At 42.8% G+C, this 24,050-nt stretch overlaps 1 protein-coding gene across 1 annotated transcript in view; it reads right to left on the minus strand.

Annotated features, from left to right (window-relative positions):
- LOC137646789 (alpha-(1,3)-fucosyltransferase C-like) overlaps positions 1 to 23,389 on the minus strand; it is an 84,127-nt gene extending 60,738 nt beyond the window's left edge. Inside the window, exons 1-2 of the mRNA XM_068379876.1 lie at positions 23,270 to 23,389; positions 22,891 to 23,026 (exon numbers count right to left, since the gene is read on the minus strand). Of these exons, the coding sequence (XP_068235977.1) occupies positions 22,891 to 23,026; positions 23,270 to 23,322 (189 nt within the window). The 5' untranslated portion in view covers positions 23,323 to 23,389. The remainder of the gene's footprint in view (positions 1 to 22,890; positions 23,027 to 23,269) is intronic.
- Between the last annotated feature and the right edge of the window lie 661 nt (positions 23,390 to 24,050).

Raw genomic sequence — 24,050 nt, forward strand, 5'->3', positions numbered from 1 at the left:
AAGGGTTTCTAATAAATAATCCTTAGTATTCATTGGGAGATGTGAAATCATTTCATAGAAGATACCATCCTCACCTGGGGCAGTCAAAGACAAGCTAGAGATAGTATTTTGCATCTCCTCCATACCAAAATGTAAGTTAAAAGGTTTTGTATTGGAAGAAACAGGAGGAACAACAGATGTTGTTGCTCTAATTTATTGAAATGCTGGGAATATTTGTCAGCATGTAATACATGAGCGAAGTGCATAGTAAGTACCTCCGCTACATCTTTGGGGTCAGATGTATATCTATTATTTTCCCTTAATATTAGTAAAGGTCTGGTGATAAATTTGCCTTGAAGTTTTCTAATCATGTTCCATATTTCCTTTGAAGGAGTTTGGTATTAACATTGGATATATATTTCCTTCAAAATGCTCTCTACGCTTTTTTAAATGTTCTCTTTTGTCTGGCACAGGCTATGAGGTATGCTATTCTATCTGCATCATAGCTCATTCTTAAGTATCTTCTTACTGATTGATTGATTTGAGGTTTTCTGGCATCCTGACATCTAAGGCCATTGATGCCGATATTGTTTATTGTAAATAGAAAATAAAAGAATATTCAATTCATACCCTAAAAGTAAAGATGTAATTTCAAAAGTTAGATATCTTTCAGAAGACCTGCTTCTGAAATAAAGCTAAAAAAACCACTAGCATGGTAGGATACATTATGTCCAAGAATCTTGACAAGGATGAACCTGCCATCCTCACCTCAAGCCTTAAAAAGATATCTATTTCTCTCACTACTATATGTGGGGCATTCGGCTAGCAAATGCCTCACTGTCAGTGGTACAAAACAGTCGTTGCAATATGGTTGATGTTGGCCAGCCAGCAAAAACTCATGTGTCATCCGAGTGTGGCCAATGCGAAGACGACAAAAAGTAGTCTCCCACTTTCGGGGCATTCCGTTATACCTCCAAGGGGATATAACATTACTAATTTCTCTCATTTTATTTTCAAGTAAACTATCCCAATGCTGTTGCCAATTATTATAAATAGAATTCTTCATTGTAGGTAAGAAATCATTACTACTATATACTCCAATTCCAATGCCAGCATCAGATTTAGAGCCATCAGTATATATAAAAGTTGATTCCCTGTGTTCTTCAACATGTTCAATAAAGAGAAACCTGGCTTCTAAGTCATTCATGTTCTTTTTTTATATCAATAAAGTATTTACGAAAAGATATATCTTGTAATTTCCATGGAGGACTTGATGATATCCTATATGGGAGCACTTTATTTCTACCTATATCTAGACTCTCTGATAAAGTTTTTACCCGGAAACCATAAGGTTGATGAGATTTTGTGTGCAACTGAAAATATCTATAATCCCTTATAAGGTTTGCAGTCTGACAAGCTAAAGATTTAGGGAGTCTTTGCAACCTAAACCAATACCGAACAATAGAAGACATCCGGTAAAGGTCTAAACGTAACTCTCCAGCGTCAACAAGGAGGCTTAGGATAGGCGAAGTTTTAAAGGCTCCAGTGGACAATCTGATACCAGCATGGTATATAGAATCTAAAACTTTCAGTCGGCTTGAGGTAGCTGAAGAATATATTTCACACCCCTAATTATCTTTTGAAAAAATCAAGGCCTTGTATAATTTTAAGTTTTGTGGTCTGCCCCCTACAATGTATGGGACAAAATTTTTTAAAGATTCAGAGCCTCAAGGCATTCTACTTTCAAGGCTTTCAAGTGAGGAACTCGTGTAAGCCTACAGTCAAATATCAACCCTAGAAATCTAGCTTCACTTATACATGGGATCCGTTGAACTTTGATATATATATATATATATATATATATATATATATATATATATATATATATATATATATATATATATATATATATATATATATATATATATATATATATATATATATATATATATATATATATATCCGGGCCTGGATGTATTCCCCGAATACGACAGAAATGGACAAAAACAGTTTTACTTGTCAAAAACTTGAATCCATTCATATCGTCCCACTGGATAATTTTGTCAATTGAGAGTTGTAGTTCTCTCTCAACCATTGCTATTCTAACTCCAGAAAATGATATGGAGAGATCATCCACGAATAGTGTTGAGAGAATATCTTGGGGAATGAATGAGGATATCCCATTAATTGCTAGTGCAAATAGGTTTACATTTAGCACACTACCCAGGGGGAACTCCTTCTTCCTGACATTTCATCTGATAGAGTTTCCCCCACTCTCACTTGAAAAACTCTATGTGAAAGAAATGATTGAATAAACAGTGGTAGCTCTCCTCTTAATCCCAATTCCTGAATAGTTTTAAGTATACCATATCTACAGGTAGTATCATATGCTTTTTCAAGGTTAAAAAAAGACTGTTACATGGTGGTGTTTGGAAGCAAAGGCTTCACAAATAGAGGACTCAAGTCGAATCAACACATCAGTTGTTGAGTGCATTTTTCTAAATCCACACTGGATAGGTGATAAAATACCTTTTTTTGTTCCAGGTGCCCCAGCAGTCTTGCATTGACCATCGTCTTCATGATCTTACATAAGCAAGACGTTAGTGCAATTGGTTGATAGTTCGCTGCTAAAAACTTAGCCGATATTAAAAAGGCTAAAATAATGGCTATTTCCCAAACACTTATATAACTATGATCATGCCATAATCTATTGATAATGCTTAAAATAAATAACTTGGAATTAACAGGTACATGTTTAATCATTACATATGGTGTGAGGACAACAAGACAAGCAGAGAGAGACTGAAAATTTACTAAATAAGCAACGGTCACTATATTACAGAGTGCGGACGGATAAGTAGCCCGGGAGGGAAACATTTCCAACCGCCAAAATCATTTGTGTTTTCATTCAAATATAAAATATAAATACCAAGGCGGTAGCCTAATGAAATATACATTATTATACATGAAATTAAAGCTCTCAAAGAGCGCAACATCGTTATACAAAAAATCCACTGTGTGGAATAAATGATAAAGTTACAATATACAGAAAAGAGTCCAGGGGGAGGAAACACGACGGGTAAGACGATGTCCTTACAAGTACTCCCCCCTCACATAGCGGGCATCGGAGATGATTGATGCGATTAATCCCAGTATCGTGGAGGGCGACGTAATTCCCCTTTGGTGTTTGAGTGGAGGGGAAGGTTACTCTGCTTCGGAAGAATCATTTTCCCCTGTCATTGCGAGGTTTTCTCCCGTCTAGAGGATGATTTGTTTTGAGGTGGAATCCTGGGTCTACAAGGGCCCGCGGTGATCTTGTTGCTTTCAAGGTATGCTGGTTTTAATTGGTCGATCGTCACCCAATTTCTTGTCCGTGGACGTTCAAGAGGAAAGATTTGGCTGTTTTTCTGACAACCTCGTAAGGGCCGCGATATGGTCTAGTCAGGGGTTGGCAGTGAGCATCGACCCGGATGAAGACATAGTCGGAGTCGTCTAGGTTCTTGGGCGTGAAGTGTCTGGTCCTGTCCTTGTATGTTTTCAGGCATGGTCTGAATTTCCCTGAGATTTCTCTCAGGTGATCCAGCTTGGTGTTGTCGGTAGTTGCAGGGAAGAACTCGCCAGGGACTGTAAGTGCCTTGCCGTATACCTCGGAGAAGGTTCGCCGTCTGCCCTGGGAGTGGTGCAAAGGCCAAGGAGGATCCACGGGAGTTGCGCTTTCCGATGTTTGTTCATACATCTCGCCATCAGGGCTGCCTTGAGTGTGCGATGAGCTCTCTCGACCATACTGTTTGCTGCAGAGCTGTATGCCGTGGTGCTGTAGAGTGTCGTTCCCACCAGGTTTGCCAAAGAGAGCCAGATCTCTGACAAGAAAGTGGAACCTCCGTCCATCGTGATATCGTTGGGGACACCGAAGCGGCTGATCCAACTCGACAAGAGAGCTTCGGCGCAGGCATGGGTGGTTGCTTCGGACATCGGAGTTGCTTCTAACCATCTAGTGGAGCGGTCGTCGATCATCAGGAGGTATCTTGCAGAGCCTGAAGGCGGCAGAGGTTCCACGACGTCCACGTGGATGTGTCCGGATCGTCTTTTGGGTTGGCAAAAATTGCCGACTCCCGACTCAGTATGGCGGTTGACCTTACTCGTCTGGCAGTTAATGCAGGTTCTCGCCCACTCGCGGGCGTCTTTCTTGATTCATGGCCAGATGAATTTCTCGGATAAAAGACGGGATGTAGTGCGACCCGAGGGGTATGATAATCCGTGGATGACGTCGAAGATCTTCCTTCTAATGGAGGCGGGAATCCATGGGCGTGGTGCTGGTGTCGCAGAGGAGGATTTCTCCATCCGGTCCGTGGGGAATGTCCTTCATCTGAAGTGTTGATGCTGTCGTACAATAGTCTTGGGCCTCTAGGTCGTTCTACTGTTCTACGACGAGGTTTGCGTAGTCGATCCCCAGGTGGACAGCGTTGATCTTGATCCTGCAGAGGGCGTCGGCGACCGGGTTCTTCTTACCCGGTACGTAGCTGATAGTGCAGCCGAATTCTGCAATGGCTGCCAGGTGTCGTTGTTGGCGAGAGGACCATGAGTCTGAAGACTTCGTGAAGGTGTGGATCAGGGGCTGGTGGTCTGTTGCGATGGTGAAGTGGGTCCCTTCAAGTATGTATCTGAAGTAGCGGATGGCGAGGTAGACGGCAAGGAGCTCCCTGTCGAACGTGCTATACCTGGTTTCCGCGGGTTTGAATTTCTTGCTGAAGAAGGCCAAGGGCTGCGGGTAACCGTTGACGATCTGTTTGAGGACAGCACCGCAGGCGACGTTGCTGGCGTCGGTGGTCAACTTATAGGGGACACTGTCGTTATGGTACACCAGGGTGGTGGCTTTGACGAGGGCTGCCTTCGTCCTGTCGAAGGCACGTTGCTGCAGGGGACCCCAGACGAGCTTTTTGGCTTTTCCCTTCAGGATGCCGTTCAGGGGAGTCAGGATGGAGGCGATGTTAGGGAGGAAGCAACGGTAGTAGTTTACCATCCCCAAAAACTCCTGAAGGTGCCGGATTTTTGTTGGGGTTGAGAAGGTTTTCACGGTGTTCACCTTGGTCGATGCTGGCTTCACCCCCGCTGCGGATATTTGATGTCCGAGGAAGTCCACCCTCTCGGCGCCGAATGTGCACTTGTCGAAGCGCACGATCAAACCGTTCTGCTGAAGGCGTTCCAGCACAGCGCGGACGTGTCTCCAGTGTTCCTCTTTCGTCCTGGAGAAGATTAAGGCAAACATCACACGAAGCGACGCATCAGCGGCAAGGCAGAGACGCGTCAGACGATGATGCGACGCTGACGTACTACACGAAACTGCACCACAAGATGAGGAAAAGGTGCCACTAGTATCAGGCAAGATGTCAAGCGAGGAGGAAGATGTATTTCTGTGCTACGTTAACAAGTACCGGAAAAGAAAACGAGCCAAATGAAGATTCTGGGTACATCCATATTTGAAAAATGATAATGATAAGAGATTGTTCATTGCTGCAAAACAAATGACGGAAAGTGATGACAATGCCTTTCCACAAAAACGCAACATCATGAGACCATATCCAGAGAGGAACATCAATAATACGAAAAGAATTTATAACTACAGACTGAGTCGCGGCCGCAAAAGTATTGAATGCGTTTTTGGAATGACAACACAGAAATTCCAAGTTCTGATGACACCAATTCGCTGTAAAAATACGACACTGTTACTTCAATAGTTAAATGCATTTGTATTCTTCATAATTTCATCAGAAAAAGAGATGGGATTCCCTACGCGTGTAATTCTACAACAGACAATGATAAATTAATGAACATAGGAAATGCGCCCGCTGCAGAACATCTTGACATCCGTCCTACAGCTTCGCCTCATCAACTGCGTGATTACCTAGCCAATTATTTTCTAAAGCCACAAGCTGCTCTACCATGGCAATACAATTATTGTATTGATGGTGTATAAGAGAGAGAGAGAGAGAGAGAGAGAGAGAGAGAGAGAGAGAGAGAGAGAGAGAGAGAGAGAGAGAGAGAGAGAGACATAAATAAAGAGAACAGAAGAATAGAGAATAATAAGAATAGAGAGAAATGTAATCAGAGGTAAAGAAAACTAGAGAATTATTACCATCACTAAAGAAAATTAATGAAAAAATAAAGAAATAGATAAATAAAAATGTTTACTAGTATTATTATTATTATCATTCTTCTTCTTCTTCTTCTTCTTCTTCTTATTATTATTATTATTATTATTATCATTATTATTATTATGAAGTACGTGTGTGTGATTTTCAACTTCATATAAATGATATAAAGGATAAAACTTTATCGACTTTTTACTAACCTTTCCAATTCATCTCCTTTGCCACTTCCCTCCATGCTTTCTCAGTTATGTCCTTTCTGGAATATTCCGCACAAGAAAAGTCGTAAAGACATGAATACTTTTCAATTTTTTCTACAAAAGCAGCTGCTTCACCTCTCCTCCTGTCAAGTTGCTGCAGGCTTGACGGCTGCTTGACGACTGGAGGCCGCCAGGGGTTACGCTATGCGTCATGCGCAGTCGATGCTGCGCCGCAGACGCGCTGCAGACGCTTCGTGGGTACAGCTCTATTAAAAAGCATTGCTGTCGTCAACAATGCGTCACGTATGCAACAATTGTCTCTGCCTTGCCGCTGACGCGTCGCTTCGTGTGATGTTTGCCTAAGATGTCGTCCACGTAGCAGACGCAGAACGGCAGGTCCTCCAGGATGCTATCCATTAGTCGTGGAAACGTGACCCCTGCGTTGCGTAGGCTGAAGGTTGAATAGGAGCAAGTGTAGGAGCCGAACGGCGTTATGATGGCAGTCTTGGGCACGTCCTATGGTTACACAGGATCCTGAAAGTATGATTTAAGAAGGCCCATTTTAGTAAAAATTTTTGCCCCATGAAGGGCACTGGTGAGGTCTTGCATATTTGTCAGGGGTTAGTGGTCTGGCATTGTGATGAGGTTAAGGGGCCGGTAGTCACCGCAGGGCCTCCATGTCCCGTCCGGTTTCTTTACCATATGGAGCGGAGGCGCCCAAGGGCTGGACGCCTTCTTGCATATGCCCATCCATTCCATGTCTTCGAAGGCACGCTTGGCATCTCTCAGCTTCTGCGGCGGGAGGCGGCGGAACTTGGCGTGCATGTGAGGTCCCGTTGTGTTTATGTGGTGGTAGACCCCGTACTTGGAGGGGAATCCCGGTGATTGTCAAAGTTCCGGCTTGAAAACGTCGGGGAACTTCTGAAGAAGGGCAGCGTAGGGCTGCGCTACGACGGCGGAGATGGGTGTGATACCTGGACCAGCTCGTAGTGGGCGGTTTCGGCATGTCCCGGTGTCAATGAGACGTTTCCTGGCGATGTCGACGGGTATGCCATGGTGAGCCAGGAAGTCAGCGCCGAGGAGCGGGTGTGTGACGTCAGCAATGGCAAAGGGCCAAGAGTAAAATCGGCCCATGATTGAGATTTTAAGCACGCTAGTCCCATAACACTGTATGGGAGATCCTTCGGTGGCGATGAGCGAGGAGGTATCACTGCTAGGCACCCGGTTTAGGTCGGCCTGTGAGGAAGGGAATGTTGATTGCATACAGCCGGCATCAACCATAAACCTACGGTTGGATACGGCGTCGAGAATGTAGAATCCGATCTTGCCGTGACCTGCTACTGCGGCTACGGTTGATGTCGGCGGTGTCTGGCGTCAGAATTTCTTCGGGAACTTGCAGAGGGGCCTGCACTTCATTACGTTGCTCCCAAACTGCTGGTGGTAGAAACAACAAGTCGGGTTCAGTCTATGGTTCTACTGCGTCGGCTGCGGAGGTTTCTTCTTCATCAGGGCGAGGATTTCGCTGTCATCAGCAGAGGGCGCTGCCGAGGAGTCGAGGGATGAGCAACTGAAGGATGATGATTGGCCAAGGTGGGAGGCCTTGGAGGCTTCCTATAATTTCTGTGCCCTTGACAGGAGGTCGTTCATTGGCTGGGTGTCGTTGAGCTGGGTTCTCACGTCCTGCGGAAGGCGTCGGAAGAATATTTCGCGAGGAGGGCTTATATCTCGTCGTTGTCCATTGGCGTCGGTTTCTGGCTGCATGAGAAGTCCAACCAGTTCATCCCATGCTTCTATGGGAGAGGTGTCGCCCATAGGTCTATTGCTGAGATCAAGGACCTTCTGTACCCTTGCTGAGACGAAAGCGAGTATATATTGATTAGTTTGGTTCGCAGGTCGTCGTAGGATACCTGACCGGAGTGGGCGTCTAGCCAAGGGTAGATCTTGTCAAATACCTCCTCAGGGATGGAGGTCAGGATGATGTCAGCTTTGGCGTAGGGGTCGTTTAGCTTGGCCACCCTGAAGAGTACGTCCGCCCGCAGGAACCAGGAGACGGTGTTGTGTTGTGAGAACGGTGTCAGCTTGACTTTGGGCGCAGCTGAGTAGTTGCTTTGCACGATGGGCTGGGTGGTTTCGTCTTGGTCAGTTGATGCATCGGGCCAAGGGCGTGAGCTGGTTATGTCAGATGTACTCATCGTTGCTGCCTCACAAAACTAAGAGGGACATAGCCAAAAGACGACGTTAAACGTTAATGGCAAAAAGGAGGTATACGAAGGAAACGCAGCCGTAATTAGTCCGTTAATGGCAAGCCAAAACTGCTATGTGTTTCCAACATCTCCTGAGTCACCAGTTGTGAGGACAACAAGATGAGCAGAGAGAGACTGACAATTCACTGAACATGCAATGGTCACTATATTACAGAGTGCGGACGGATAAGTAGCCTGGGAGGGAAACATTTCCAACCGCCAAAATCATTTGTGTATTCTTTCAAATATAAATTATAAATACCAAGGCGGTAGCTTAGTAATGAAATGTACATTATTATACATGAAATTAAGGCTCTCAAAGAGCGCAACATCGTTATACAAAAATCCACTGTGTGGAATTAATAATAAAGTTACAATATACAGAAAAGAGTCCAGGGGGAGGAAACATGGCGGGTAAGACGATGTCCTTGCAATGGAATTTCATTAGGTCCAGGGGCTGTGTCATTACAAGTAGAAAGTGCAGAATCAGATTCTCTTTCAGTAAAAGGAGAATTGTATAACTACTCCCTTCCTATTGTGAAATTTAAAACTTTCCTTTTTTTAATGTTCCTATACTGGCGACCAGGAGCTGCTACACACTTGCATGATACATTTGAGAAATGATCAGCTATATAATTGCTAACCTTAGTTGTTCGAGTCACATAATGACCATTGACCTTCAACACTGGTGTTGGTTAGGGGGTTTATTGGCCAGCTATTTTTTTACTATTATCCACACAGAAGATGGTGATGTTCTACTGTTAATGAAGGAAACAAAAGATACCCATGACTGGCGCCTAGCTTCTTTCATAGCACGATGGAACTGTGCTCTACAATGCTTGCATATAATTAAAATTCTCCTCAGTACGGCGTCAGCACAATCGTGTTAGAGATCTTCTTGTTGTTCTGTGCAGGGCAGTTAGTTCTAAAGACCACCAGAGGACTGGTCATCGTTTGAATAGCCCTGTTGTTTTGGGAATTGGATTGACTTTTGCTGTATGGAGAGTTCCATTCAGTAAGATCATGGCATCAACAATATTTTCAAACTGTTCTGCATCCCCTTCAATCTTGCTTAGCTCACGAAATTTATCCCAGTCCTCCTTGTCAAGATTCCATCTGTAATGGTGGATCATTGTTGGTGTCTATAATGATTGGTGCATGATCACTAGTATGCCAATCATCTAATGTTCTTCAATCAAAATCGAGAAGGCCACCTGAGCTCCCGATTGATAGATCAATACATGAGAAGATGCCTGTCTGGACATGAAAGTGTGTGGGCTCTCCCGAATTGAGGAATCCCACATCTTTATTTTCCACAATTGATATGATATTTCCCTTCGTGTTTGCTAAAACATCACCCAACAAAGGGTGTCTACCATTCAAATATTCAAGTAAAAGAAAAGGTTGAGGTAGTTGTTGAATCACCTCTTCTAAGTTATCATACAAAATATTATCATTTGGAGGCAAGTACAGAGAACAAATTGCATATTTCTCCCTTTATCAATTTGTACAACCACTGCCTGCAGAGGTGTACGAGTAGACAAAGATATTTTGGAACATCCCAACGAACGTATATGAGACTTTCGCCCTGGCCACCTACTTGGTGATCATATGGTGTCCTATAACTAATATATTCACGAGGACAAGGAGTATTATGATCAATTTTGCTCTCCTGTAGTTATATAATTATTGGGGAATGCTCATGAATAAGGAGCCCAAGTTCTTCATATTTGGCCCTTAAACCCTGACAATTCCATTGCAAAATGAAGGAAAAAACTATGGTTTATATTTTGGTAGACCCTTGGATGAAGTCTTCCCATTAGCAGATTTTGATCTAACACTATTTCCAGGTTGTTTTATTAAAGAGGGTCTTGATAGATTGGGTTTTGCATTTATGATTTTCTTTTTGTTTTTTGATCTAAATGTTGAGGAGGATGGTGAACCTCAACTTGAATTTCCGATTTATTCATTTCCAGTTTATCAGAAATATCAACAGAAAAAACATAATTTTTATTTGACGTCATAAATTTGATATTTCTTATGGAAGGGGGCGAGAGAGATGGAGGTCTCTCTTTTCCGATTTATAGGTGGTGAGCTACCAGGTTTTTCCGCCTTCCACACTACAGATGCATCTGGTAACTTTGTTTCAGGTGGAATCTCCATCAAATTAGGCAAGGACATGGCCTGAGAGAGGTTCGTGCTATTGTTGGTAATGGGGGACGAAGGCTGTACAGGAATGGTCAATGTCCCAGTTTTAATATACCGTGGCAAAGCCTCAGAGGGCAATATGTTTACCTCGTCATGCAGTACTCTATTATTAGTTGTTATATTTCTTTTCTTGGAATTACTGGCAGTGCTAGATGGGTTTAATGTCAGCTGTGGTAAAAAATTTTTTGATTTTAAAGCCTTTGGATAGCTAGTTGATTTATTAACTAGTCTTTTTGCATGTCCCACACTTATATGTTTTAAACTTGATTTGTTTAGGGCAGCTTCCTCCAGCTTATACAGTTTGTAACTCATAATTTATGATTCAAGTTGCATTCTAAACACCTGGCCTCAAGTGTACAGTCTCCATGATTAGATTTGGAGCAAATGCCGCACATTTTTTCCTTTTTGTAAACTTTAGATGGGTATCCAAATTTAAAACAATTAAAGATTTGCATGGGCTTTTAAATGAAAGGATGAACTTTAATCCTTTAATTTTCAATAACAATATGGAAAGGTACATCAGCATCCTGGAAAGTAAGTATAATCATCAGTGTTCCAGGAATCTTATGCATTTTCCATACATTTAGCGGACACATGGAAAGTATCTCCTCCTCTGTAAATTCGCACAGGTTTTTATTAAATACCACTCCCCTTCCATAACTAAGATTCAGATGAGGTTTTATTTCTAATGTACTTTCATCACTACTTGTCTATAAGTTATATTGTATTGCAGACTGCTTCGAGGATTTGGCATGGATGAGATAACTATTTTTCCCAAAATGATATATATCACCAGGTGAAATGGTTCCTACTCTTTTCTGAATCAACTTACATATTCTAAAATAATTCCCTATTATCCCTTTAGGTTCAGCTACAAGACACGTTGGTGGTTTTGGCTTTCTCTGTGAAGGCCTGAGTACTTTCATGTCTTTTTCAAACCAATCAGCAGGTTTTTATACATCCAATTCCGTTGTGACCTTATCACAAAGAGCTCCATGATGTTCAAATTGTTAATTCTAACATTACTAATATTACAAACAGCATTAAACGCTTCGTCATGACTATCAAAAGATATCCTTGAGTCCCATTTTTCCTCTCCGAGTCTCATCCTTATTTCCTTTATCAGTTCATAAGTGGAACCTCTATATACGATTGTCCCAACATACGAATTTTCCAACATACGAAGTAAAATTCGACCAAATTTCTGTCTCAACATACGAAGTGTTGCTCCAACATACGACGTAAACAATACGCTTACCCGTGGAATTTTCTTGAAAGCGTGCAGCGTAGTTTGTTGTTGACGCCGCTAGACGGCAGCACATCGGAGGGACGCCAATCGAGCGTCACCTTGATCAGTCCTCTCATTGCGTGCGCATTGTGTGGTTGTCCTCTATTCGGTCAGTTTTAACAGTTTTTTATCTTGCCTTTTCACGGGTTGTTTTCTGTGTTCCGTAATCTTGGGTCCTAAAAAGCTTAGTTTCGGTTCAGGAAGTAGTAGCAGTGGTGAGAAAAAGAGGAAGTCTATGCTTTCATTAGAATTAAAGCAGGAAATCAAAGAAAAGCATGAGCGAGGTGTACGTGTTAGCGATCTCGCTAAACAATATGGCTGGAATATGTCGACGATCTCGACGATCATAAAACAGAAGTCAGCCATTAAATCAGTGAAACCTTCGAAGGGGATCACGATTATTTCTAAATGTCGTAGCCCTACCCTTGAAGAGATGGAACGACTTTTGTTAATATGGATCAAAGACAAGGAGATTGTTGGCGATACGATCACGGAAACGATCATTTGTGAGAAGGCCAGCGCTATCTACAGTGACTTGAAGGCGGCGCGCTCTCGGGGTGACGTGGGGGAGAGTTCAGCCAATCCTACGACGGAGGAATTCAAGGCGTCTCGAGGTTGGTTCGAGAAATTTAGTAAACGGACCGGGATTCATTCAGTTGTTCGTCATGGAGAAACTTCGGGTTCGGACACTAAGGCTGCTAAAGACTTTGTTAAAAAGTTCGAAAGCATCGTGGCGAAGGAAGGTTACGTAGAGCAGCAGGTTTTCAACTGTGATGAAACCGGTCTGTTTTGGAAAAAGATGCCTGGTCGAATGTACATTACCGCTGAAGAGAAGAAAATGCCTGGACATAAGCCAATGAAGGATCGGTTGACTCTTGCGCTTTGTGCCAACGCCAGCGGGGACTGCAAAATTAAGCCTCTGTTAGTTTACCATTCCGAAAACCCTAGGGCATTTAAAGCACATAGAATTAATAGACCTGCTACATGTTCTATGGCGTTCTAATTCTAAGGCTTGGGTTACTAGGCATCTCTTTGTGGAATGGGTAAACGTAGTTTTTGGCCCTGCTGTCAAGAAGTATCTTCAAGAAAGGAATTTGCCTTTGAAGTGCTTGCTTTGTTTGGACAATGCACCCGCTCACCCCCCCCGGACTCGAAGATGACATCATCGACGAATACAAATTCATCAAGGTGTTGTATCTTCCCCCGAATACCACCCCTATCCTCCAGCCCATGGACCAGCAAGTCATCTCTAATTTTAAGAAGCTGTACACCAAGCACTTATTTAAGCAGTGCTTTAATGTCACGCAAAGCACCAACTTAACTTTGCGTGAATTTTGGAGGAACCATTTTAATATCATGCACTGCTTAAAGATCATAGATCAGGCTTGGGAGGGAGTAACTCGTCGGACCCTGAATTCCGCTTGGAAGAAGCTTTGGCCTGATGCTGTTGCTCCCAGAGATTTCGAAGGTTTTGGCCCAGAGAATGAACCTGTGCTTGCCGCCGAGGAAGACGTCGAAGAGATTGTATCCCTTGGCAAGTCCATGGGTCTGGAGGTGGATGAAGATGACATCACCGAACTCGTCGATGAGCATCACGAAGAGCTCACCACTGAGGAACTCAAGGAGCTGCAAGCCATGCAGCATGATGAGTTCCAAGCGCAGTTAAGTGAGTCGGAGAAATTCGAGGAGGTAGGCGAAATCTTAGGTACGGCGGAAATAAAACAGATGTTGGCATATCATCAACACGTTGTTGATTTCATCGACAAGCATCACCCACAGAAACTTCAGGTTTACCGTGTTGTTGCGCAGTTCGATGATGTTTGCTTAACGCATTTTAGAAAAATCCTCAAAAGCCATACAAAGCAACTTTCACTCGATAGTTTCTTTAAAAAAATCTTTAAAACAGTCTAGTGATCACGATGAAAAGAAAGAAAGTGAAGCAAAGAAAAGGAAGACCGAATCGAGTGAAAGTGATGAAAATTAAAAATAAGAAAAGAAAAAATGTAAAAAAAAAATATAAAATTATAAAATTGAAAAAAAAATAAGCTAAGTTAAGTTAAAGTTCACGTAGTAGTGTAAGTTAGTTTAAGTTATCGTACACGTTATCGTACAAAGTCACCGTCCCTACCTCCTCGCTGATCTTCTGTCTCCTCCAGCGTAGAAGTCCCTACACCTGCGCTGGCCTGTCGCTAAGGTAAAGTGTTACATTACAACCCGTTTTTTATTTATTATTTCATTATTATGTATTCTTTTTTTTGGTTTTTAATATGTATTTATCATACAGGCATTGTATTAATGTCACGTGTAATTATGTGTAGCCATTTATTAAGGATTTATCATGGGTTTTTAGGCTGAGGAACGAATTAAATCAATTACCATGTATTCTAATGGGAATATTTGCTCTAACATACGATCGTTTTAACATACAAAGTAGTTTCTGGAACGAATTAAGATCGTATGTAGAGGTATCACTGTACTCAAATTCCCTATATATATCATCATAGTTTGTCTCTTATGGAATTTGGACAGCATGATGGATTCGCAGTTTGCTTGTGCTACCCAAATTACTAGATTTTTCAACCTCAGTAGAGTGGTGTTTTTTAGTTCCAAGGTCGTCAACAGAATTTTCCTTAATCAAATTAGCAGTGCCAGGGAAAAGTCAGCGTATCCAGGGGATGGGGGTTCGTTATTTGAAAAATCCATAAAGTAGGGGTCGAGATAGTGGCTGATTGGTTACGTTTACCTGCTCAAAAATATTGAGGCATCATACGTCAGATAGGAAATTTATATTCTCCACTATCAGCGCAATGACAGTATGGTTCCCAGATGGTCCACTCCATACCCTATCCAAATGATAGCACCAAACAGATATAGAGGCACAGGTGTGAGCTGAACCCGCCTGTTAGGACTGTAATGATGGGCTATCGGCCAAAAGGCGAGAGTCCTACCGCAAGCATTGGATCCCCGGGGATTCCAAAAACCCAACACTTGAGAATAGTTCCGCCAAAAAGCTCCGAACCATCTTCGGGATAGCTGAGATCATCTAATACTCTCACATATAGCTTTGAATGCAAATACCTCCCAACTGTAACACCTTCTTCCATTCATCGAAGCAGGCAGCAATAACTGTACGTGTTGGAACCTTCCTTAACCTTCATAGGGGGTGGGAAATATACAACTTTATAAGTAGGTTCTTAATGTCTGTTACGAGAAAAATACAATGTCACTGGGAACAACTGAAAGATAACTTAACAGTAAGAGATGAGGACAAACAAGACAGTGCATCATGGGAACAATAAGTAAGTGTTGCCAATTCTAATACAATGTTGCCATATATTATTAAGATAAGAATTTGTTATGTGCTAAGAGTAGGTTGTGAGTCAAGGGCGAGATGAATGTAACTGAGTGACTTTATTACGATGCATTGGGTATATATAAACACTAGGTCCCGGTAAGAAGGTCACAAAATACAAACATGCTATTTCTTGTCAAACCAGCAACCGGTTCTGTTAACTGTTAACAATGAAGTAGGCAGACAGGTTAATACAAGTTGCCGTCAGTGTGAGGGGAGAGCGAAGATACAAAGGACAATATATACAAAAAAGAGAAATGTCGTTACTATGTACGCTCGTGCGACAAAGGGTGGTACATGGTTCCCCCCCTAAAAATTAAATACTGTACATGTTAGATAGGGCGCCCTGATCTAGAGAGGCAAACTGTAGGCAGGTTATCTGACAGGAGATAAGCAGGTTTTAGACGATCAATGGAGATCCAGTCTTCTTTACCACGAATGTTTGGTAGGAATGCTTTCGGATTGCGTTGGATCACAAGGAAAGGGCCCGTGTAAGGGGGCGTTAGTGGTGGCTTGCTAGTGTCGTTGCCTAGGAAGACGTGGGTTGCAGAGGGCAAGTCTGTCGGTATGTGATGCTTCGCTGGGGGCTTTTAAGTCTGGCGGCATGGAATAAATTTTCCCACGACGGGACGTATGTGCTGGAAATCGTCGGAGGAGGATGCAGAAAGAAAAAATTCGACAGGGATGACCTACGGGACACCATACACCATTTCAGCTGCCGAGACGTCCAGGGCATCTTTAGGAGTGATCCTTAGTCCCAGGAGGACCCAGGGAAGCTGAGTAAACCAGTTGGAGTCCATGCAGCGGGACATCAAAGCTGCTTTGAGGGTGCGATGAAAACATTTAACCATTCCATTGGCAGCGGGGTTGTAGGCAGTTGTCTGATGTAGGTGGATGCCCATGAGATTCGCTAATGATGTCTACAATTGAGAGGTGAAAGTGGTACCCCTGTCAGAAGTAATATGCTCAGGGATACCAAATCTTGCTACCCACCCTGAGAGTGAGGCAGGTGTACACGAGGCGGACGTTGCAGTTTCCATGGGGATGGCTTCAGGCCAACGAGTGTAGCGGTCGATGACGGTAAACAAGTAACGATGTCCTTGTGATGTGGGTAGGGGGCCTACAACGTCAACTTGAATGTGGGCGAAACGACGCTGAGGTTGAGGAAAGGTGCCCACTCCTGAATCCGTGTGTCGATGTACTTTGGAAGTTTGGCAAGATGTACAGGCGTGGACCTAATCCTTAGCATCCTTTGTAATGCAGTGCCAAATGAACTTCGTCTTCAGCAGCTGTGCAGTAGAATGGCGCAAGGGATGTGAAAGGCCATGAATGAAATCAAACACCTGAAAGTGCATGGGAGCAGGAATGAACGGTCACGGTCTACCAGTACTGACGTCACAGAGGAGGGTGGTGTTGGAGTCGTCGAGGGGGACGTCTTCCAAACGGAGGGATGTGCAGGATGTCTTACATGCTTGATACTCGTGATTTTGCCATTGGGCTTCAGCCAAGGCATTGTAATCCAATCCCAGTTGATCGGCAGCCAATGCGTTTCTTGATATGGCATCGCCAACGGGATTCATTTTCCCAGGGACGTGTTGAAGGGTGCAATTGTATTCAGCCACGGCGGAGAGAGGTCGGCGTTGATGGGTGGATCAGGGATTAAACTGTTGAGGGAAGGCGTGCACCACAGGCATGTGGTCTGTGCGAGTGATGAAGGGCGTACCTTCTAAGAAATGGCGAAAGTGATGGACAGCCAAGTGCACCGCCAGCAATTCGCGATTGGAGGTAGAATTACCCGATTCTGCCTTGGACAGTTTTCTGCTGAAGAAGGCCAATGGGCAGGGCGAGCCATTGACCACCTGTTCGAGTACTGCACCAATAGCAACGTTGCTGGCATCGGTGGAGAGAAGGAGAGGGGCATGTGGGACGGGAAAAGGGAGAGAAGCAACGGTTGATAGGGCATTCATTGCGTTGCTGAAGGCCGCTTCTTGAAGGGGACCCCACTTCAGAACTTTTGGCTTGCCCTTGAGGGAGGCGTAGAGGGGAGCAAGAGTGGCGGTAATTGCTGGCAGAAAACGGTGATAATAGTTGATCATGCCCAAGAATTCCTGCAGTGCTTTGACGGTCGAGGGCGTGGGGAAGTCCTGAACGGCTGCTACCTTCTCATGGAAGGGATGGACTCCTTCAGGAGTGATGCAGTGCCCTAAGAATGACACTTTGTTGGCGGCAAAGGTACACTTGTCGTACTGGACTACAAGGCCGTTTTGTTGCAGGAGGTCGAGCACGATGCGCAGGTGACGGAGGTGTTCCTCTTTTGAGCAAGAGAACACAAGTATGTCGTCCATGTAACATACACAGAAGGGGAGGTCCCCTAAGATGCCATCCATGAGATGTTGAAAAGTGGCCCCAGCATTACGAAGGCCAAAACAGGAGTAATTGAAGGTGTATTTAGCGAAGGGAGTGGTGATGGCGGTCTTGGAGATGTCTTCTGGGCTCATAGGCACCTGATGATACCCCTTCAGGAGGTCGAGCGTGGAGAAAACCTTCGGTTTGTGCAGGTAGGAGGTCACGTCGGCGATGTTCGGGAGGGAGGGAGCCGTCTTTCTTCAGGAAGATGCGTAAGGGTGATGACCATGGGCTGGAGGTCTTTTGGCAAAGGCCCATATCTTCCATTTCGCCGAACGTCTGTTTGGCGGCTGCCAATCGATCCGGTGCCAGACGTCTGAATTTGGCGAAGCCTGGGGGTCCCATCGTCTTGATATGGTGATAAATACCGTGTTTTGCAGGAGCCAATGTGACGGGCTGCAAGTCAAAGGCAAGATGAATGCAACTGAGTAACTTTATTACGACACATCGAGTATATATACACACTAGGTCCCGGTAAGAAGGTCACAAAATACAAACATGCTATTTCTTATCAAACCAGCAACCGGTTCTGTTAGCAGTTAACAATGAAGTAGGCAGACAGGTTAATACAAGTTGCTGTCAGTGCGAGGGGAGAGCGAAGATACAAAGGATAATATACTGTATACAAAAAAGAGAAATGTCGTTACTATGTACGCTCATGTGACATACGGGTGGTACAAATTAATCTGCTGATATGCAACATGGAAATAATGCTTGAAAGCATAAAATAAAAAAAATGGTACATATAGAATAATGTCAATAATAATGAATGCTTGTACATGTTAAATGTGTCTTTTTATGTACCTACACCTCCCTCCCCCTCACGCTCGTAGTGCAATCTTGAGTGGTCTCCTTTTCTATGAGTCTTTGGGAACGACGGAGGTTCACTGGAGGAATAGTGACTAAGGACTCTCTTTCTAGGTCCTGGCAAGGGGCCACAGTATCAGAGAGAAAGGGGGTCACTGATAGCGGGTGGCACTCGGCGAAGAAAACGGAGATTAGGCCACCACAAACGACCACTAGGAAGACGAGTTTGATAGTCTCTTGACTTTCCATGGCCAATGACAATGCCAACTTTGTCCCAACGATGAGAGGTTGGGTTTTATTCCGAACTTGTTGTCTGACACTCAACTTGGGCAGAGGCAGGAATGCTGGTCATGCTGGGTCTTTACATGCTCATAGCGGGCAGTCACACTTTTCTCTCTTGACTTAACACTCTTTGGAGAACGCTTTTGGATGGACAGGGATATATAACCTGAAAGGTCAACCATACAGGGGAGCATCCTGTAAAATTAGGAGTATTCCTGAACTCCAACAAGACACGGTCAAAATCTTCACAATCGATGTTGCCAGGAGGGGCTGTTTTCAGGATAAGGTGCTTAACTGACTTCGCAGCGGCTTCGGCGTGACAATTAAATTGCGGATAATGTGGTAATGTTACCATGTGTCGAACTCCCCATCTCTTCCTAAAATCCCGGAACTCTGTCCTGGTGAACTGTGGCCCTCCATCTGTCCTAGGGCGAAGAGGAACATCAACTTCACGTAAATATCTGCAGAAGATCCTGATTGTGTTAGAAGTGGTAGTATCGCCTTTGCAAGGTGCAACAACAGGCCATCCTGATAGGCAATCGACGACAACAAGGAAAGCTTTCCCTGCGATAACAATAAAGTCAGCTGAGACAGATTCATAGGGTGTTGTTGGGTTGTTGTAGTTCATTAAAGGTTCCTGCTGCTAAGGTGGCTGCAATGTCTGACATGACTCACAAAATCTGACCGTATTGACAATGTCAGTCAATGCCAGGCCAAAAATGTGACTGCCTTGCTTTTTATTTGGTTGCTTCTACACCTCTGTGGCTGTCATACAAGTGGGACAAGGTGCAGTGACGAAGGGCAGCAGGAACTAAAACTCTTGCTCCATACAAGACAAGCTCACCATCAGCATAAAGATCTACGAAAAGGGCTAGGAAGAGTATAATCAAGGATAGGAGTATGAGTGTGGAATTTGATTCCTTATATTCTAGCGAGGAAGTAGGAAACAAGAAGGAAGGTAGCAGTGATGATAGCCGTGAGAATGAACGTGATGTGTGTAAGACTGTGTTTATGAGAGAGGTACCTCAGTGTGAAAGGTTCAGTGAGCATAGTAGTAGGGATGTATACGAGTTTTTCAAGGAGTATGAGAGGTATTGTCAGGATAAGTATGGTGATAGTAAGAGAGTTTGTGCTAGGGAGTTAGGAGAATATTTGACTGTGATAATGAGTGTAGGTGACGTTGATTATAAAAGTGTGAAAAAATGAATAATTGAGCAGGTAAAACGTATGAAAGGGAGTGTTAGGTATAAGCGTAAGAATGATTTTGATGAGGCACGGATGAATGCAGGAGAAGCTATATCGATGTATGTATGTAGGTGTGAAATGTTAGCTAGGAAGAAGTATGGGGATGAAGGCATAAATGTGAATAAGGAGTTAATGAGGAAGTTTTTGGCGACCATACCTGAGAATGTGAGTGAATTTATTGATTTGAAACGGAAGGAGAAAATGAGGTGGACGCAAGAGAGATTGACATGGGATGACATACCAGAGATAGTTGAGGATTACGAGTTAGATAGATGTATGAAAGAAAGTAAATCTGTGAGTGTAAGAACTGGAATGGAGGAAAGTGTGCCAGAATTTGTTAGTTTTAGAGATGCTGTTATGAGAGGACCGATGAGGGTAGCTGATAGTGTAGTAGATAGGAGTGTTAGGGTGAGTAATGTGGGAATACCTATAAGGACAAATGATGGGTTTAGGCAAGGGAATCAGGTTTGGAGGGATAGGAGTGCTAGTGCTTAGCGAGGTAGGTCAGGTAGTTGTATCCGTGAAGAAAAGTGTGATAGGTGTGGAAAGGAAGGTCATAAGAAGAATGAATGTAGATGGGCTCTAGGTGCTTGTTTTGGATGTGGTGAGGTAGGGCATAGAATTAGCGAGTGCAAGTAAGAGATAGGGGTAAAATGTTATCGGTGTAGTATGACTGGGCACATAGCGAGTGGATGTCGTAGTAATCATATGAATGTGATTTGTGGCAATTGTGGTAAGGATGGTCATTATGCTAGAATGTGCAAGGAGCCGCGGAGTAAGTGTACTGAATGTGGTGCAGATGGGCATGTAGCTAGAGTATGTAGGAAGAAGGGATTAAGTCAGCCAGGATGTTCGGGAAACTAGAGTGTAAGAGGGGTCAACTGGGTGAGTCCTCCTGTGTGTGTGGAAGGAATAGGATCAATGTTTGTGAGAATGGGATGAATAATTGGTTGGAAATGAGCAAGTATGAACCTAGTATGCATGAGAAATTAGGGCTGGAAAATAAACAATTAGTGTTAGTTGAATATAGGAAAAAGAGGCGTTTGAAAGTTTTAAGTGAGGAGAAAGTGCAAGGAAAATTTATAGGTATAGGTAAGAATACGAATAAGTATGACAAGGGTGTAAATGTGCGAGTGAGTGTGGAAGATAAATGTATTGATACAGATGAAACGTGGCTGAGTATGAATGATACCTATAGTGTGTGTGGCTTTTCATTAGATGATGTAAAAGAAATGAATGAATCTTTTATTTAAGTAGAAAATGCTTTTGATGAAATGGATGAATTGCTGACAGAAATAAGTGAGACTTTAGGGCTAGATGAGAACGAGGTAGATGGGATTGTACATGATATATTAGATGATAAGCATTCAGATAGGAATAGTATTAATGTAGCGAATGATTGTGATAAGGAAGAAGTGAATGAGAGAGTGTATGAAGGCCCAGTTACTCGGAGTAGAGGTCCTGTTCCCGACTGTGACTGGGTTATGAAAAAAATTAGGTAAGTGTTGTGTGAGAAGGATTTGGCAAAGTAAGGGGGGAGGAATGTGGAGGATTAATATTTGTTTTATTTTTATCTTTTGTTGGCCAAATCCAGAGAGAGAGAGAGAGAGAGAGAGAGAGAGAGAGAGAGAGAGAGAGAGAGAGAGAGATTGTGTCATCGAGCGAAAGGTAGTTAGTGTATTGATTGTTTGTTGTGAGAAAGACTGTTGGTATAAATGAGATTGTTTGTTTATGTTTTTAGCTAGGTTACGACAGTGGTGAATGTCTTGGGTGAATGGCTTATTTTGATTTGACTGCAGCTAGAGGCAGTTGTGTTTGTGAGTGCTGGATTACTATTTTATATCATTTTTCGACCAGCGTGGAAGTGTTTTGTTTATTTTTGAGCCGTAATTCCTCCTTTGGAGAGAAAATTTTTTTGAAAGTGGATTTATTGTTGGTGACCTGGCCTGTAATTGATTTTGTTTGGACTGCTCATTTGGACTGCACAACTGTTGATGACCTGGCCTGTTTACTTCCGATTGCTGTTGATGATGATGATAGAGATGATAATGAGGATGATAATATCCAGGACCCCAATCAGCGAGGCTGTTGTGGCAAATTGCCCCCCAGTGGACTGTTGACCACAAAGCTGTGGTTGTGCCGTGAAAGAAAGTTTGGCAGTTTGTGAACGACTGTGTTGGTGTCAACATATATAGACATACAAATTTTGGTGTTGGTGTGCGGTGTAAATTTAAGGTTGTTACGTTTTTTTTTTTGGTTTATATGAATGGTGTTACGTTTTTTTTTTTTTTATCAGTTTTGTGTTAAGTTTTAGTTTGTAAGAAATATAGTATTAAGGTTATGTTTTGTTCTTGTTTCCCTTCAGTCTAAGAGTCCAGTTTATGATAACGTAAGGGGAAAGTTTGTGTTGAGGAGACAATTGTCAGTAAGTAAGATTCAAGGGTGTGGGGGTTGTTCTTGTGACCTCCCACCACATTTTAACCACCATGAATCCTTGGCTATTCTAGTAAGCCTTCTCCTCACAACCTTTATAAAAACGAGAAAGAAAAAAATGATGTACGTGTAAGCAATAGGAATATGAGGTGTAACCAAAGACGGATCCATTGCTAAACTAACTGGCCACCTTAACCCAATAACTCTCTAGCGATAATATCTCAATGGGTGGATGGTGCCGTGGACTTGTAGAGTTTTGCTTTAATTGCGGTAGATTTTTGCTGAACACTGAGACATTTACCTTTCTGCGATCGTATTCTACCTTGCAGGGCAAAGGACAGAGACCTCCGGTGATGTGGACAAAGTTAGCGTCCCAGTACGCCTTTCGGAAAGGCTCTGCCCACACCATCAAACGAGGCACTGAACCAGACCTGAAACTAAAATGAAAGCAAACACCATTATACAATGTTTTCATAATCTCACTTCTTTATAACCAGGTTTTTAGTAAGAAATGTATAAGGCCTTCGTAACTATCCTCTTGAAACCGTCATACCAGATAAGCCTATTCATATACACATAGCCTACATGTAGTATACAGTAAAATTATATATTGAATTCCTGCAAAGACATAATAATTGAAAATAAGGGAATTGGCTATCTTACTTTCTGTTAGCCCTTACCTTTTTATTTTGGGAATCAGTTCACCTCTGGCTTTCTTCCGGAAAAGTTCCATCAGAGGTTCGAAGGTTTCGTCACGGAAATTGTAAGGCGATGGTTGAGGGAGGGAGGCTGCAGGTATGAAATTAGTTATACTCCTACTGAAAGTTTAAGGCCCTACAAATGTGTGTGTTGATTCCTTTTGACGACGGTAAATCCGATAGAATTATTAAAGGAAAAAATAATCAAAATTGTTTTAAGAGATCATAAGTTATGATGATAACTTCTTATGGTAATTGGGAAAAATATATGATTACTGGTATTTCATGGCTGCATTATTATTATTATTATTATTATTATTATTATTATTATTATTATAATTATTATTATTAGTAGTAGTAGTAGTAGTAGTAGTACTAGTAGTAGAAGTAGATAAGCCACAACCCTAGTTGGAAAAACAGGATGCTATAGGCCTTAGGTCTAACCTATTAGTTAATCAACACAAGTTAAAAATTATCATGATGTATTTGGGTGAAAGTCCAAGGAACAGTGTCTGTATGTAATAACAGTTATAGGAGAATAATGAGACAATTAAAAAACTTGCCATTAGCAAAAGGGCTGCAGACATATCTATCCGGATTGGAGTGGCGCAGCAAACGGTCGTCCCAAACACAAAGAAGGAAGACCAATCCGCAAAGAACTGCTAAAATTATGAAAGTGTTTAATTGTTTCGGCCACCTCATCTCGGGGAAGTTTTCACTGGAAAATAAACGAGTATTAAGCAAAAACCTATAACTAGGTTTC

The sequence above is a fragment of the Palaemon carinicauda genome, chromosome 9, assembly GCF_036898095.1.
Source record: "Palaemon carinicauda isolate YSFRI2023 chromosome 9, ASM3689809v2, whole genome shotgun sequence".
Taxonomy (NCBI): domain Eukaryota; kingdom Metazoa; phylum Arthropoda; class Malacostraca; order Decapoda; family Palaemonidae; genus Palaemon; species Palaemon carinicauda.